General features: G+C 44.0%; 1 protein-coding gene and 1 non-coding gene across 2 annotated transcripts; both read left to right on the top strand.

Annotated features, from left to right (window-relative positions):
- The first annotated feature begins 3778 nt into the window (after positions 1-3778).
- On the top strand, positions 3779-16336 carry LOC117857244 (uncharacterized). Its single transcript, XR_011898211.1, has 14 exons — positions 3779-4750; positions 5035-5100; positions 6305-6403; positions 8997-9071; positions 9144-9281; positions 9371-9465; positions 9550-9635; positions 9710-9802; positions 10744-10806; positions 10878-11006; positions 11094-11162; positions 11243-12183; positions 12282-15712; positions 16107-16336. It is a non-coding gene; the product is annotated as an uncharacterized protein (transcript).
- Positions 14716-15707, top strand: LOC140222777 (uncharacterized). Its single transcript, XM_072293912.1, has 2 exons — positions 14716-15209; positions 15479-15707. The coding sequence occupies exons 1-2, from the start codon at positions 14716-14718 to the stop codon at positions 15705-15707; spliced, it is 723 nt and encodes a 240-aa protein (XP_072150013.1).
- Positions 16337-17909: the final 1573 nt, after the last annotated feature.

Here is a 17909-nt window from a genome sequence, read left to right as displayed (position 1 = left end):
GTTTAATACTCCTAATTAGTATCTAAACATTCGATGTGACAGGAATTTTATGAGCTCCTAAAGAAACAAACACCCCGAATGTTCAGATGCTAATTAGTAGGATTAAACATAACCTAATTATAAAACTAATTGCAGAACCCCTGGCTAATTCACGAGACGAATCTATTAAACCTAATTAATCCATCATTAGCAAATGGTTACTGTAGCACCATCTTGTCAAATCATGGACTAATTAGGCTTAATAGATTCAGCTCGCGAATTAGACTCCATCTATGCAATTAGTTTTATAATTAGCCTATGTTTAATACTCCTAATTAGTATCTAAACATTCGATGAGATAGGTGCTGAACTGGGGTGGTATCCAAACTGAGGAACAGTACAACGACGAGCGCGCACGGATACCTGAGACCCCGAGAACCCGTTCATTGGGCAGGGCCTGCACAGTGCTCCGGGCCCACGGGGTCAGGGTGCGAGAGCGTGGCGGGGAAGAGGCACGAGCGTGTGCCCTCCGCCTCTGGCAGCAGCGTGATCTACTGATCTGTGATGGATCATCGTTCAGGGTGAAGGCACGCATCGCCGTGGCAGCGCCTGTGACTTTGTGAGAGTGTGTTTTGGTTCGGTGGAGCACGATGGGTTGGTGCTGAACTGTCGATCGGTCGGTGTCGCGCTCGGTCATGACCGTACAGGCGTACACCATGCGCATGTGCGCTGATCACCGGAGACGACGATGAGGGCCGAGGTGGCAGTAGATCAATGAGGGAGTGGGACGGCACGACCCGGATCGTACTCGGCGTCCTGCTGGCTGCTGCTCAAAACAACGGACTCGCAGTTGCAAGTTTGCAAAGATGAAATCGACGCGCGTTCACATCTCTCTCACGACGTCCACTTAGCCCAATAGGCCCACACATTCTATCAGGTGATGTCGGGCTGGGCCAATTCTCTTCTGATTCCTAGCTTTCGGGCCTGCCAATACACATGTCAGCTTTTTGTTTCACTTTGGATTCTGAGTTTGGCTTCGGTCCGCGAGCACGCTGACGTGGACGGCGGCAGCGATACCGAAACCAATCCGGTCCTCGCAATGGTCCATTGGCAGCCGCGGCCCGCCGTCGGATTCGCCGTGGCGGCCCTAGGAACCCACCTCTGATGTCGAACCTCCGTAACCGTCGTCCGGACACCAGCCCTCCCACGTTCCAGGTGCAAAGATCAAAGGATGTCTACCCATATTGGAGCACAAGCACACCGTGGATTTTTTACAACAAGCACAATCAGCTCATGCTCACAAAGGACAAGGCAACGCACCAAAGCTCCTTTGCAGGATGGCAAGGACAGATCCAGGGCCAGAGCCAGAATCAACCGGAAGGGGTTCGTGAGCCTCTTGTAATTAATCTAAATTTATAGTTTATATCTGAACTTTGGAGCTAAAAAGCTAATTTCAGCACCCCAGCAGATCCGTCCCTGGACAGATCCTTGCCAGGTGGATCGACGGAACGGAACCACCCGCAACAGGAAGGACGGCCCAATGGCGTGGGACGGTTGTACACTGGTACTTGCGAACTTGGGAGCAACAGGGTAGACAATATAGTTGTCCATTCGTGCCGCCCAGCCCAGGCACGGGCCCCGCAAGGCTCGGCCATCTTCGTGCCGTGCCATGCCTACTGACGGGTTGAGCCGGCAGCCCAAGCACGGGCCCGAAAGGCTACAGGCCGGCTCGTGGCACGATCGGCTACGGGTCGACCTGAGGCATGGCGGGCTCTCTCGGCCTGCTCGTCACTTGCCATGCCCACCACCAAGCTCGCCGTTGTCGAAGGGAGGCGGAGGCCGGAGGCTGAAGGGGAGGCGGAGGGCTGGAGGGGAGGAGGGTGGGGAGCCGGCCAGCCGGGACGTCGGGGTCGGGCATGGGCGAGGGAGGTCCGTGGGCGAGACGGTGGGACTGGGAGAGCTGGAGGGTGAGGACTGAGGATAAGGTTAGATTAAGGGGAAGGTGAGTTTAACGGACCATCTTGAGCCGGTCTCTAAAAATCATGCCGGGCCGAGCCACCTGTCGCGCCGAGGTGACAGCCTACACCCGACACGAGCCACCGAGCCAGGCCTGCCCGGGCCCAAAGGATCCCGTTGTCGGTGTTTTATACCCGGCAACCTACCGAAGGGTATCCCGAGGTAGTAGATTGGTTGGTGGGGAATCGTCGAATCTGAAACTCGAAGGTAAAAGCGAGGACACAAGACATAGATTTATACAGGTTCGGACTGGTAGAGTAGCGTAATACCCTACGTCCTGTTTGGGGTGTTGTATTGCGCCCTGCACTTGGGTGTTGTTTGGTGTTGAGGATTTGATCCTCTATTGTAGTTTATGAGGCCTTGGCTTACCGATCTAGGGACCCCTGCCCTTCTTTATATACTCCAAGGGGCGGGATTACTAGTCAGTTACAAGAAGGAGTCCTAGTAGGATTATATAGTATGAGTCCTAGTAGGATTACAGAAGAATGCTAGTAGGAGTCCATCTTCTTCCTTCCTTACGGATAATGAGGATCTATCCCTGACGCCTGTGTCGGGTCGGGCTAGGGATGGGCAAAAAAAGAGCTCCGTGCTAGGCTAATGGGTTGCATGGACATCTATAGTAGACGATCACAGTGAACATGGCGAGGTCCTTGACAGTGGCCCCACAAGCAGCTGTTAGAACAAACAATGAAGGGAGGTTTTGGAAAGAGAAGCACAATGACGCTTGGAAGCGCCGGAAAAATCAAATGACATATATTATTACAAACGAAATTTAAACTTAATATTCAACATGTATGTGCAGAAATAAAATAAGGAAAAACTCATTAGAGTTAGATTAGACCAACTGAAATAATTTGTCGGAGTAAATCAAACCATAGTTTTTGTTCATGGGTTTAAATAGACGAAGTGGATTAGTGAGGGTAATAAAATAGAGTTCTCCCACATGACGAGTCATGGTCTGCAAGTGATTCTTGTAGGAATTATATTGGTTTTCTTATAAATTATGCAAACATAGTCTACGTAGTTCTTTTACTTTTTATATACACACTTTGACATCTTCATACTCTACATCATGCTTTTCCCTGTAAGTTTCTAAATTTTTCAAAATATTATGTAAGTCCATAAAATATTTCCTTAATTAGGTTCGAATTTTCTCATGAGTTGACCGAAGTTGGAACGATGAATCAATATCAATGTAGCAAATACCCATTTTGCCCATTAGTTATCCAATATGACACATTTGAACAATTTTATTGATCCCTCCGTTCTAAATTGTAGGTCATTTTGACTTTTCTAGGTTCATAGATATTATTATGTATCTACATACAATAGATATAATGTATGTAGATGCATAATAATATCTATCTCTACTCCTAAAAAAACCAAAGACGAGAAAAAACTTCGTACGTCCCAGTTCTTCCGCTCGGTTCCGCCGTCCGCGATGACCCAGCGTCGTCCGCTTCGATTCCCTCCATCCCGCGCTACCCGCTTGGCCCTCCGATGGATTGCGCATCGGGAGCCACCACGCGCCGTCCACTGCGCCTCCCTCCAGCCCCGCGCTTCCCGGTTGGCCCTCCAATCTGCAGCTCGCTCGCCTACTCCTCCTCGCTCGCCCTGCGCCGCCGCCACCGCCCGCAATCCTCCTCTCCTCGGCTCGCTCGCCTTGCTTCGCCGCCGCTGTTTCTCCTCCGCTCGGTCTTCCTGCGCCGCCGCCGCCACCGCCGCCACTCCTCGGTCGCCCTGCGCCGCCGCCGCTGCCACAAGCCCGACCGCAAGGGTACGTGCTAGGCTCCCTCCATTCGTCGCCCTGTTTCCAATCCGAGCCGTTTTGTGTTCTGCCTTCGCCAGATCCGCCCCCATGAATTGCTGTTGAGAGTCTCTGCCAGTACTTGCTATTGTTCGATGCCTATAAGGCTATAATCATTCCTCCATATGGGACCTATAATATCTTGTCCAATGGTCCAACCAGCCATTACTAAGCCCAAGTGATGACTTGATTTATTTTTGTCTTAGAGTCATTTTTTGCAGTACTTTGAACTAGGTGGTTCAAGTTTGTGTTGTATGCTAGCAATGTCCATCGATATCTGGAATCATGACGGTTTGTTGCTCCACATAAGGATCTGTTGTACAACGCTATTTGAATGAAAAATGAAATGTGCTGCATGCCTGATTCATTTTGAACTGCACCAGCCTACAAAGGGGTCAACCAGTCCAATTTAACTGAACTCAAACAATACAGGTACCAGTTTCCAACAAAAACTGCATTTATCCAATCACTGTTACGAACTATTATCTGATGGGCCAAAAATACAAAATATACAAGGTTGGCGAATTTCATCCATTAGAAAGTGACAGCCCACTATCTATGCTTGAATTTCTCCTAGAGCCTGTGGACTGTCACATATAATCTGCTACTACCCTTCAGGTGATACAGTTCAATCATTTGCACTCAGGACAAACTGATCTGGGCCACACCACATTGATATAATCATATTCAGTGCTCATTTCAGCGATTCTTGTTGGTCTCTCTCTGTTTGGTATGGTCAGATCTTGCTTAGTTCAATGTTTCATGATACTATGATTTGCAACAATTCAGTTTATTTTACATGTTTCATTTAAATTATGTTCAGCTATCTTCCAAAATCCCCTGCAGGACTGGATAGGCATTCAGGCTGCATAACTGTTGGATGCTTACTATAAATTAGGCTTTGACCATCTACTGACTGTCCTGGGCTGCTGTGAATCTCAGCAGCAAGTAAGAACTGTCACTTTCTTTCTCACTATAACTGCCGAAATTTCTTGTTCTTGATTTCCTTATGAAAAAACTTTCATGAGAAACACCAAAATCTATGAGCCATTGTTTTTTACTAGGTTCTTCAACTGGGACTCAACAAAATGTTTGGTAGGTAGTTCATGTGTGTTGCACCTGCTTAATGTGAATTATGACCATATCTATTCCAAGAGTTTAACACCTAAGTATACCTGATAATTTCGTTGGTAATTAAATGCATCTTACCACTTTTGAATTTTTGTTGCAAGATGCATGTCAGTTCATACCGGAGAAAGCTTGCAATCCTCAAGGGTAGAGCACCTCCATCAGTGAATGTAAGTCTGTCAAATCATCCTCTAATATTTTTGTGGAAATCACTCTGCTGTGAGTGTGATTTCGTATCTGGTGTTGTAGTTTAGTGCCATCATATTTTTTTTAAAGAGCTCAGGGCCATCATATGGTTTCCATCTGACCGATCTACTTTCCCGTATGGTTACCTCTGCCCACAGTTGATATCCTTTCTCAAGCCCATGTAGGTTTGAATAAGTTGCAAATTATTTAAGGTTTGCACATTAAATTATCTAGAATTTGTGTGCTTATTTTCTTAGTTTCAAGTGGTTGGGCAAGCTGCAAGCATCAGAGATGGTGGCAGCAGGAAGTTGTCACTAGGCGGTGGAAAGCATGCTGCAATAGAGGTGGCGCATAGTCAGCAAGTAGAGGGTGAGAGGAAGACGATAAAGATGAAATACATATATGAGCGTGAATATATTTTAAGTCAAAGGATATGACTCCATTAATGTATTTCGTTATAATGAAAATTGATGCTTACAAAGGGAATTTGTTTCAACCATAGCAACGCACGGGTATCCATCTAGAAATTATGTATGCATCGTATATCTAAAATTCTGAATGTTCTGTTTCTGAACCGCATATCTGAATGTCATTGAGGTTCGTCCAGTTTTAAGTTTCTGTTTCAAATAAGAGGTTTCTTCAGTTTTCAGTCATAATTTTTGTCCAGTGTTTAGTTACAGAAGGTATCATCTATGACAAACTATATGCTAGCTTTTTTTTTCTTTAGTTAACACTTTTTATTTGTTAACACCTGAGATAAGAACATTTTTTTTCCAATCCTATAGAGATGATACCTCAAGCAAACTATGCAGTGAAGCTACCTTTGGTTGTTTAAACAATTTATAATGGGAGATTGGGAACGAATTTGTACAGTATTTGTAGTGTCAGTCTCTTTTATTTTCTATGCATGAAGGTTAAGCAATATCTTCTGTTTTTCTAGGATCTCTAGATTAAACTATGTTGTTATGCCTGCACTTGCTATCCATCCAATTAAAATCGGTAGCTGATCTCGTAGTGCCTACTGAATTCCTTTTTATTACCTTTTCATGATTGCCTTCCTCATCAGTTGTTTATAGCAACGGTATTAGTTTCTGCATATTCCTTAGACTAGCACTTCCTTAGACTAGCAGTACTTGAACACATTCCCTTTAGTTTTGGGAGGATTGGCCATCTGACTGCTCAATTCAGTGCTTTATTCAGGCCATCCTTGATCTGAAGAAGGGCGCACATCTCCTGAACTGCGGCAAGAGAGGGAAGCCCAAATTCTGCACCTTCAGGCTATCATCTGTGAGTAATTCTGGTGATACACGGATACGCCCTTGCATATCATGATTCTATTTTTTTTTCTTAAGCTCTGTGTCTGTTGTGGTTCTTGGACAGAAGACTGTACGCAGTTCATTTTGTAATGAAAAAGATATGTTCTCCATTATTCATTAAATACCACAACTATTCTAAGGATTTCATAATTTTGCCCGGATAAGGAGTCCCAGTCCTTATCACTTATTTACAAAAATGGAGAGCGATCACTTGACTTGGTATTTGCATTGCAACATTTTAAGTCAGTTTGCTTTGTAAGCTTGTACTGTCCATTTTTCCTTACTGGCACCATATCTTTTGTAAACTATGACCAGATCTTTTCTTCTTACAATAGTTGTGCATGCAAATCTTTTCTTGGCTGTTTTTGCATGTCTTATCTTGGCACAAATTTAATTCTTCATATAGGTGCATCTTGATTTCAGTAACCTTTGTGACTGCTGGATGAGCTTATAGTGAATTTTGGATATTTAGCTATGATATTAACACCTACCACATTTGCTTGTTAGCTTACTTTCTTGAAATGCCATTCTCTTGAAGTATAATGTGATTTTGTTTATCTTTTCTCAGTCAAATCATTCTCTGCATTTCAGGTGATTTTTTCAGTCAAATCATTCTCTGCATTAGAAGGTACTCGCCCAAATCATGTCATCTTTAGTGTGGACTCTTTATTGTTTCTATTTATTTTGGAAATTTTGAAAGCATGGTAGTGTGGTACTATAGTATGTATGAATTTCCAAGACAAACTATCTGGGGTTTATTTGCAAACTGTTGCTGTAGCAAAAAATTATGGTTCATGCCCCCTTGTCAATGCAATTACGGTCCTTGCCTCCTGGTCAATGCATTGCTCCATTATCTATGTGTTTTGGTAGTGATAAGAAATGTCACTCCAGAAAAACTATAGTATGCAAATGAAAACTGTGTATAAAATTGAGCAATGCATTTTTCCTGTAGCCCATAGGCCATGAAAGCCTGTAATATTTGAGCTACCGATTTTTGGTTCTAGAGTGCCATAGGGAGGGATGAAAATGTTCTCACTTTCAATTAGAGTGCCATACTTAGACTGTATTTAGGGCATTGTAGTTCATATGTGCTATGTATTTTTCATGTCTTTTGGCTTCTGATTTCCTTTAGAAAAATTTGGTTGCTTAGTTGAGCTCCTATCTTTTATGGTCCACCTATCTTCTCTGCGATGAGGGCATTGCATTTGCACTTATGTACCTAGGCTAACCATAATAACAAGAGGTAGTGTTTATCTGCTTCGAATAAACTGAACTTTTTGGTAACTATGAACGAGAAAGTTCAGTTAACCTTTTGTAAAACACTAATGATATTGATCCCATTCTAAATTTTCAAAATCACATGCATATTGATCCCATTCTAAATTTCCAATTAGCCTTGGGCTGTAGAAATTCTTCAATTAGCAATGCTTTACCAATTTTCAATCCAGTATATTTTAGTTGTAGAGTGATAGCTTGACATTATAGCGTTCTTCCGATTACTATAAAGCAATTTACTTGTTATGAATTTAAGCAGTTTATTTATTATGCTTGAGCAATTGTACTTAGTTAATCAGTAATGCCTTGTATGAATTAGGCAATAGAATGGTTCTGCAGGCAATAATATTGTACTTTCTCATGCATTAGGCAGTATAGGTCTGCATTAGGCAGCGTACTTTTGTCATCATGCATTAGGCAATAGTATTGTACTTGAATAGGTATACTGCATTTAATTAACACTGTATCACAACTAACTGGTGGCTGGTGCTACCGTCTCCCTGTATGGACCACGCATGAGATAAATACCATCACTATGCAACTAACTGGTGGCTGGTGCTACCGTCTCCCTGTAATATTTCAGCAATGCAAGTACCGTTTTTTGGCTATTCTTCTACAATTTTGGTCTATGACATCATCTACAAAGACAACATGGTCTTTCCTATGACTTCGATTTTTTTTCCGGACATGTCATCATGGGCATTCCAATTGTAGATGTACACATCCACCTTGTTTTATTCTAATAGCTGGGAGCATTGAGCATGAAGCTCAGTTAATCGTGAATTGAACTGAAAACTGAATGCTCCAATCTGACGGTCCTAAAAATAAGTTTATATATGATTATGTGGCAACCTGAAATCTAATTGAAAATGTTCATCATCAAATGCAGTCTTTTAATGAGCTGATTGTTTCTTCATTGCATCTGGTTAATTGTAGCTGTTAAAGTGTTGCAGTGGCAGCCTGTAAAGGGTATTTCAATGGAATGTTAGTTTTTGAAATAAGTATATCATTTAACCAATCCAATTTGTCAATGGGTCGAGCTAGAGTATATGCTAACAAGTATATGCTATATGGTGGTTAACTTGATCCAATCAAATTTTAAATTAAGAAATCCTATCAGTAATGTAAGACCTGCCAAGCTAGAGTAGGAATAGTTCCATGTATAATTTACCAGGCCTATACCCATATAGGTCTTCCCTGAAAGTTAGCAAAAACTAAATGAGATGCGCAAGCAAATTGTACAATCAATTTTTTGAAATCCGATCTTGCCTTTCATTTGGCTTGTGCAGGTACTATCGCGTTGATGGAAGGGTCAAGGCGATCTAGGGAACCTTTTAAAGAACTCACAAATATAACAATTCTAGGTGAGGATACAGTTGGACATTTGGGTCGTGATGTACTATGATCACTCATTATGTCATTTCAATATGATGAAGGTACGCAAACCCTGGATCATGTAGATCCTAATGAACGTGATAGAGAGGGTAAGAGGAGAAAAACGGAACAAGGTGCCATTAAGCACATTCCAAACCATCGTCAAGGTGCCATTAAGCACATTCCAAACCATCGTCAAGGTACTATTGTGTTCTTCATTTCACTCCACTTGTGCATCATTATTTTTTCATGACAAATAGTGAGACTAAAGAGTTTATGTAGATGACAGTGTACACATGGAGGCAGATGAAAACGATAGCTGGCTCCATAGGGGAGATTTGGGAGAAAATAAAGACATACTTCATGTGGGGACAGGTGAATCAGGTGCGCCTACACACTTTTGTTGTTTTGGAAAAAACATCATTGTTTCAGAAGGTGCTTTATTTTAATGATCTTTTAAATATGTAGACGCATATTTAATCAATGATGAGGCTACTACTTTGGTGAGATGGAAGAGTTACGCGATCAGAGTTGTATCAGCCCTATATGTGAAGGTGGTAACCGTGTGATGAATAATCATATGATCTGACTCTGATTTCAGGAATTTAAAGCTCTAAAACTTTTTTAGATATAAACGCCGCATTACGCATTGATGATGCTACTCCTGGTGACACGGGGGACGTTTGCGTTGAAAGTTATAGCAATACTGTGGGTGGAGCAGGTAATCCCATGGTGGCTAATTATTTAGTGCTTCTTAATTATGACTGGTGGCTAATTATTTAGTGCTTCTTTAATTATAACTGCTTCCTTTAATAGGATTTTTTATGAAAACATCGCATTAATAAATAAGAGGCGGCGTGATACATATGCCAAATCAAATAGAGATCTTGTTATTCTTAATTGTTGCCATCTTAATGCACCAAACATATTAACCAAACATCAATGCAACTCGTTATTTAGGTGATGGATTAGATCCATGTTCTATGGATGATCATGACCTCTCACCTAAGGAGCGTAGGCGTAGAAGGGATAGGGCACGGAGGGCGGCAATGTCTCCTAGGCAGAGGGCTGCAATAAATAAGAGGCGGCGTGATTCATATGTTGGAAAGAGATTATTTATGACGCCAGAAAAGAAGAAAGAGAAAACAAGACAGTCCAAGAGAGACTATAGAAAGAGGGCCAAAGAACAACAGGCAAGCAATTTGCATCCTGACTCTATCACTATGCCAAGTCCTCACTTTACCCTAGAGTTGGTATTCCCTCTTCCTGATAAATCGCCGTCAAGAATATCGGACGAGTTGGAAATCCCCCTTGTAAACGGCAGGCCTGTTTACATCCAGTCATCTGTGGAGCAATCCCCTGGAGTCATTACTCCTCAGCCGGTCCCTGCAAACCACACCATCCATAGCAAGCCTGTGACTCCTGGAATTAGGAATTCACGCCTAAACTGGCGTAATCAAATGTTTGAAGCAACCATTGGCAGAAATACCAAATGGCCTGCTTGTGAAAAATTCAATTATACGAGCCAGCCGACTCAAACGTCTTGTGTCATGGACAATAGTAATTAGCTCACATCCTTTGCCCACCTTAGTATTCATATATTATATTATTATGATATTTAAAGTAACCTACATTTATCCTACTGCTATTCTACTACTAAAGGTGGCACCCAAACGGACGCTCGCGACTCCCATCCCTTCACTGCATCTAATGTATTTGGAGCGGGTAAAAAGAAATTCACTTTGCTTATTTGTCAATACCTCTTCTATGTCTCACCCGCAATTAATCTTGCGCAGAAAATACTAGGCCTACACCTAATGACGCTACTACAGGTATTCAGACACTACCATCTGTTGTTGACGAGCCGTATTCAATGCCTCCACATGGTGGGCAGGCAGAGACACATGCCTCCATGGAAGAGGACGGTAAATGTTGCACGTGCTTCTTGCATGCTATTATTCTACCTATGTAAATACATTTGTCTCATCACTCATGTGCCAATGTTGCATCAGATTGCGATGAGAACATCATATTTGAGGACGACGAGGAAGAGGATGAGGGGTACCTTTTTGGAGGCCAAGGTACACCCTGGCGCATCTATGTGACATTTGACTTATCTTATTTCCAAAATCTAACACTTCATACTCGTGCTAATTATTAGAACCTGATGATTGGGAAGCTGATGAGGATGTCGATCTCGAGACGGCTAATGAAGATCCCAACGAACCCGATGTACCAGATCCATATGATGCGGTTTATGCCAATGTCCTTGACGTGACGCGCATGCTCAAGCTAGAGGATAACTGCGAGCACTGCAATGCAAAGAAGTTTGAGTCCGAGCCACCTGGATTCTGACCCATGAGACACCACCGGAACTCGTGAGATTGTGGTCGAGCTCGGACGCTGATGCTAGGCATTTCCGTGCAAACATCAGATATTTCAATGGCCACTTCTCTTTCACTTCTATGTACTGTAAGCTTGATCGTGTGACCACCGACATGAGAAACTGTGGAATTTACACATTCCGTACCCATGGTCAAATCTACCATAACATAAGATCATTTGGTAAAGAGGATGGTCATGAACCTGGTCACCTCGAGCTTTATTTTTACGATGACGATCCGTCTCTTGAGCATAGGCTCCGCAAGTGCCATGAGAAGTCTGCCCAAGAAGACAGGGAAGTCATCCAGAGGCTAAAGGACATCTTACATGGCATTAATCCCTACTCAGAGAATCTTAGGAGTATGGGTCAGGTTGACAACCTTGAGGATTACCATGTTGAGTTGAACCTTGACCAACGGCTAGACCAGAGAACATATAACGTGCCATTAACGTCAGAGGTTGCTGCCGTTTGGATTGAAGGGAGCGAGCGTCGGGGCCAGTTCGATAATAGTGTTGTCCTCCAAGGGAAGGATAGGTCGATCCATGGCATCCGGTCCTATCATGGGTGCTACGACGCTCTCTCATACCCGCTATTCTTTCCGAGAGGTGAGCTTGGCTGGCACAACTGCATTCCAAAAGTTGGTGTGATTATGGTTGAAGTCAATAAAGCTCGAGCGATTCGCAAGGCGCGTGCTAATGGTGGTGGTGACGATGATGCTGGTAAATTCAGATGTCTTTATAGTGTCTTACAAACATTAGACAAATGTTCCGCATGTCATCAATCACGGTACTAATATGAACAATGTTTATGTGTGTAGGGTCTGCTGGAAATAAATGTGTCTCCGTGCGTGATTACTATTGCTACAAATTCCAGATGCGGCCTGGGATTTTTAATCCTATACTATACGGCAAGCGTCTATTCCAGCAGTTTGCCGTCGACACCTACGTTAAGATTGAAAGCTCGCGTCTAGACTACATCCGCAACAATCAGGACATTCTTAGGGCTGACCTGTATCAAGGTTTGGTTGACAGCTGGCGTACGGGGGTGGAAGACGCTGATGAGGTTGGTAAGCGTACTGTGCTATCGCCGACTTTCATCGGAGGGCCCCATAATATGAGGCGTCGGTACATGGATGCGATGGCTCTGGTGCGAAAGTTTGGTAAACCGGATATCTTCCTCACAATGATGTGCAATCCTAATTGGGATGAGATCAAGAATGAGCTTTATCCTGGTCAGAGTCCACAGGATCGTCCAGATCTTGTATCTCGAGTGTTCAGGGCGAAGTTGGAGGAGCTTAAGAAGATGTTGATGGAAAGGGACATACTTGGAAAGGTCCGTGCATTCGTATATGTCGTGGAGTTCCAGAAGAGGGGCTTGCCGCATGCACACTTTTTGCTAATAATGCAGAGGAAGTACAAGATCACGTGTCCAGAACAGTATGACCTGCTTATCTCTGCTGAGCTACCAAACAAGAAGAAGTACCCTGACCTCTACAGGATGGTGACGAAGCATATGATGCATGGCCCATGCGGGACGCTAAATCCATTATGTCCATGCACAAGGGGACGTACTTCATGCAAAAACCGTTACCCGCGGCCATTCTGCGATTCAACGTCGCAAGGTAAGGATTCGTACCCCATCTATCGGCGACGCGATGATGGTTGTAAGGAAATAATTAGAGGTCACATCCTGGACAATCAGTGGGTCATCCCATACAACCCATGTCTGCTACGTACTTTCAATTGCCACATCAATGTTGAGGCATGTAGTAGCATTAAATCTGTGAAATACCTATTCAAATACATATACAAGGGCCATGACAGAGCGTCTGTGGCTGTTAGGGAGGCTGGAAAAAAAGATGACAAGGGGAACGTTGATGAGATCACACAGTACAGAGAGGCTCGGTGGGTGACACCTCCAGAAGCGACGTGGAGGATATATGGCTTTGACTTGAGCAAGAACCATCCACCAGTGCAGCAGTTGCAGCTTCATCTTCCCGCCATGCATATGGTTACATATCATAAATGGGACAAGATCGAACGGGTTGTCAAGCGTCCAGGTGCCGATGAGTCAATGCTGACAGCGTACTTTGACTATAACAGGCTTCATGAGGAAGCTCGAGGAATCTTGTACCGTGACTTTCCGGAGCATTATACTTGGTTCCAATGGTAAATTTTGGAAACCAAGGAAAAACGCCGTATACCAAGTCGGGAGACTCGTATCGGCTCATCCGGCTGAGGGGGAACGCTACTTTCTTCGGGTTCTCCTGAACCATGTTGCTGGGGCTACTTCATACAGGGACCTAAGGACTGTTGACGGTGTGCTCCTGCCCTCGTTCCGTGAAGCTGCAGAGAGGCGAGGCCTAATCGAAGAACATAATACCTTGATGAGTGTCTTACTGAAAACAGTTTGTTCCATATGCCATCCTCATTGCGTAGGTTATTCGCGACAATATTGGTATTCTGCGAGCCGAATGATGTGTTTGGGTTGTGGACAAAACACCTTGACGCAATGTCAGAAGACTACAGGCGCAACAATCCAAACCCGAGTCTGGTGGAACAGATGGTTTTGATTGACATTAGGAATATGTTGCAATCTATGGGGAAGGACATAAGGTCGTTCCCTCTCCCAGGAATTGACGACGCATATGACGACGCTAGCGGTATCCCTCGTGAGATATTTGAGGAGGCAAGCATTGATCAGGATCTGGAAGACGTGGGACTATCCGATTCCCTAAACGAGGAGCAGAGGCCTGCCTACGAAGAGATAATGTCCAAAGTGGACACCGAACAAGGCGGTTTGTTCTTTGTAGATGGACCTGGCGGCACAGGAAAGACATTTTTGTACAGGGCACTTCTCGGAACCCTTCGCAATCAGAACAAGCTTGCCATTGCTACAGCTACATCTGGTGTCGCAGCGTCTATAAGGTGGGAGGATGGCCCACTTACGTTTCAAGATACCCCTTACTCTTGAGGATGGTGGTTGTTGTAGTTTTACCAAACAGAGTGGTACTGCAAAGCTACTGCAGCAAGCATCTCTCATCATTTGGGATGAGGCGTCTATGGCAAAGAGGCAAGCTATGGAAGCCCTAGACAACAGCCTATGTGATATAATAGGCCGGTAGGATCTGCCTTCGGGGGAAGACTGTTGTCTTTGGAGGGGATTTCAGACAAGTTCTCCCTGCTGTGCGGAAAGGATCCAGGGCGCAGATAGTCGATGCTTCTCTACGGAGGTCGTATCTTTGGGAATCCATGCACCACCTTAAGCTCGTGCGCTACATGAGGGCGCAGAGTGACCCGTGGTTTGCGGAATATCTACTGCGCATTGGTGGTGGCACGGAGGAGGTTAATGGAGATGGTGATGTGTGTCTTCCTGACGATATATGTGTCCCGTACTCTGGGGATTCTGAGAAAGATCTTGACAGGTTGATTGAATGCATCTTTCCAAACCTCAATGCAAACATGACAAACAAGGACTACATCACCTCCAGAGCGATTCTATCTACACGTAATGATTGGGTGGACAATATTAATATCAAGATGATCGGCATGTTCCAGGGTGGGGAGATGGTGTACCATAGTTTCGACTCCGCGATTGATGATCCGCATAACTACTATCCGTCGGAGTTCCTTAACACATTGACTCCCAACAGGCTTCCTCCACATTTGCTAAAGCTCAAGATCGGCTACCCGGTCATATTGCTTAGGAATATCGACCCTGCGAATGGGCTGTGCAATGGTACAAGGTTGGTGGTTCGAGGCTTCAAAAAAATTCAATCGATGCTGAAATTGTGCTGGGACAACATGCCGGAAAGAGGGTTTTCCTTCCTCAAATACCGTTGTGCCCCTCTGACGATGAGATGTTCCCATTCCAATTTAAGAGGAAGCAGTTCCCTATTAGGCTCAGCTTCGCCATGACGGTCAACAAGTCACAGGGCCAAACTATACCAAATATGGGTGTGTACTTGCCCGCCCCTGTGTTCTCTCATGGTCAGTTGTATGTTGCTATGTCTAGAGCCACAGCTAGAACGAATATCAAGATCCTCGCCCTCCCACCTAACGTAGAGGCAGACGAGGAACATACTAAAAGGAAGGAAAAGAAAAAAGCTTCTAAGAAAGTGAACGGCCAGGGTAATCAAAATAACAATGAACAAAAAGGTACATCAGTGAAGAAGAAAAGGGTACCAACTGTAGATGGCACGTATACGAAGAATATTGTATACAAGGAGGTTCTAACACCATAGGCGAGGTAATATAATGATTATTTGTGCGTGTCTTACATTTTTAATTTATTTTTTTAAAATACTAAACTCATCAATTCCATATTTCTTGCTCTTGCTAGGTATTTAGGTTGAAGTGATTGCTTAATTTTGTCACATGATGTAACTGTATGGGAAATTCCACGTATACTGAAAAACTGGATTACATCACTTGACTATACATGATATTTGGGACATGCTAATTAGTTCAATATTTATGTTTCTTCAAACATTTCTCTGTTTCCTGTGCACATCGAAAAAGTGAGTAGATATGCTTTGTTGTACGTTCCTTTGTGATTTTTACAATATACGATAATCCCATCACACGAGAGCTTAACTTGGAGTAAGCACTTATCTTACGTACATGATGCTATAACGATGCAGCACAGCTTCTTCATCGATCTTCTGGCGCACGAAGCGAATGCCTGGAGGACAAGACTACCGGGCATTGTAAAACATTTTCTTTGGTGCATCACAAGCAAAGAAATAGGATAGATAGGGGTGACATTTGGATGACTTGTATTCGTACTTGTTCCACATAATTATTGTCCTGTTGAATCCAATCTTATATGATATACTTATTTTATATTTATAGATGTTTTATATTTTTATTATCCCGTTGAATCCAATATCTTGCAATATAAAAATTTTGTTGCCCGTAGCAACGCACGGGTATGATCCTAGTGAATCTAGAAAAGCCAAAACGACTTACAATTTGGAATGGGAAGAAGTACGTCGAAGATCAAAGTGAACTTGAAATGCATTTTGATTTCCAACCATATCGTCACCCCTAGCCTTATTTTACAAAATCACAACCAAGAAAAACTACAAATGTGAAGTTGGCGCCAAAGGAAAAAGGCATCGAGACATTCTTTTACAATAGAAAAAAAAATCTGAATCCAAATATGCCATCGCCTACATAGCATGCGTGGAACTTTTCAATTGAATGTGCAAATATTATTCTTGTCTTCTTCTTTTCCAAACGAAGAATCATTTACGTTAGATAATCTAAGGATGCGTTTGATTCGGAGACAAGATGGTATGGGACGATCCCCTTTAGCATTTGGTTCAAGTGGGACGGGACGGTCCCGTATATTGGTTGAAGGAGTTGAGGTGGATGGTATGGACGGTATTTTGATACCGTTAACTACACTATTTCGTTATTTAAGGTCCCACGTGTCATCCTATATACATTTTTTCAGCCTTATCTTCTTCCCGGAGACACAGCTCAGCACCGCATCTCGTCGACCTACTGGCCTGCCGCTTGCCCATGGCTCCCATGCCGGAGCCCATCCCTGCAGCCGCAGGTGGCCGCTCGCGCCCGTGGCCGCCGGACCCCCCAAGCTCACCTTGCGGCTCATCCCCTTCGCGTGGCCGCCTGTGCTCTCACGGCCGCCCCTGCTCGTTCGTCACCACCGGGGGGCCCAAGCTTGCGTCGCGGCTCATCCCCTCCGACAAACGCCCATGCTCGTCGCCACGTGGAGCTCGCCCTCCACCTTCCCTCCTGACGCCGCGCCCGGAGCTCGCCGCCACTCGATTCCTGCTGGCCCGAGCTCTTGCTCGTTGGCTCTGGTTGCATCCGCGTGGACGAGGAACTAGGAAGACGTTGACGGAGAAGTCAACGGTGTTGACTAGGGATGAGCCCAGTGGACGGGGTCACCCCGCATCCGAGGGGAATATAATATCCTCTACGTGGGATGACTTCGTCGGGATGACTCCGTCCCGTGTGTCCCTCAACCAAAGATCGCCCGTCTCGTTACATTCTGTCCTAGAACCAAACGTATCCTAAGTATTTTGAAGCCTTTTCTTCCACCTCCCAACTATAAGACAACATCGTGGTCTTATGATAGAATCGAACATCACCTCCCTGGAAGACACCAGCACATCATCACCACCCTCTGAACCTGAACCTGAATGAATCCAACTTTGCCTCCTCTTTTGCTACATTACCCAACTACAATCTTCCACTATCGATGTCGCCCCAAACTTCTTTTAAGTATAGAAAAAACTCATCTCTCCTCAAAGAAATGTTGAAACCCTAATACCCAAACCAAAATATATGGACTTGAACATCACCTGAGATTTCCTCCAATTTTAACTTTTCAAGTAGCTGATATTTAGAAGGTGAGAGTAGCTATGTATAAAATTACGTTTACGTAGTTTGAGTTAACTATAGCCTTTCAATGG

This window comes from Setaria viridis, chromosome 5, assembly GCF_005286985.2.
Source record: "Setaria viridis chromosome 5, Setaria_viridis_v4.0, whole genome shotgun sequence".
NCBI lineage: Eukaryota > Viridiplantae > Streptophyta > Magnoliopsida > Poales > Poaceae > Setaria > Setaria viridis.
The sequence above is the reverse complement of the archived record's forward strand: the minus strand, read 5'-3'. Positions and strand labels throughout refer to the sequence as shown.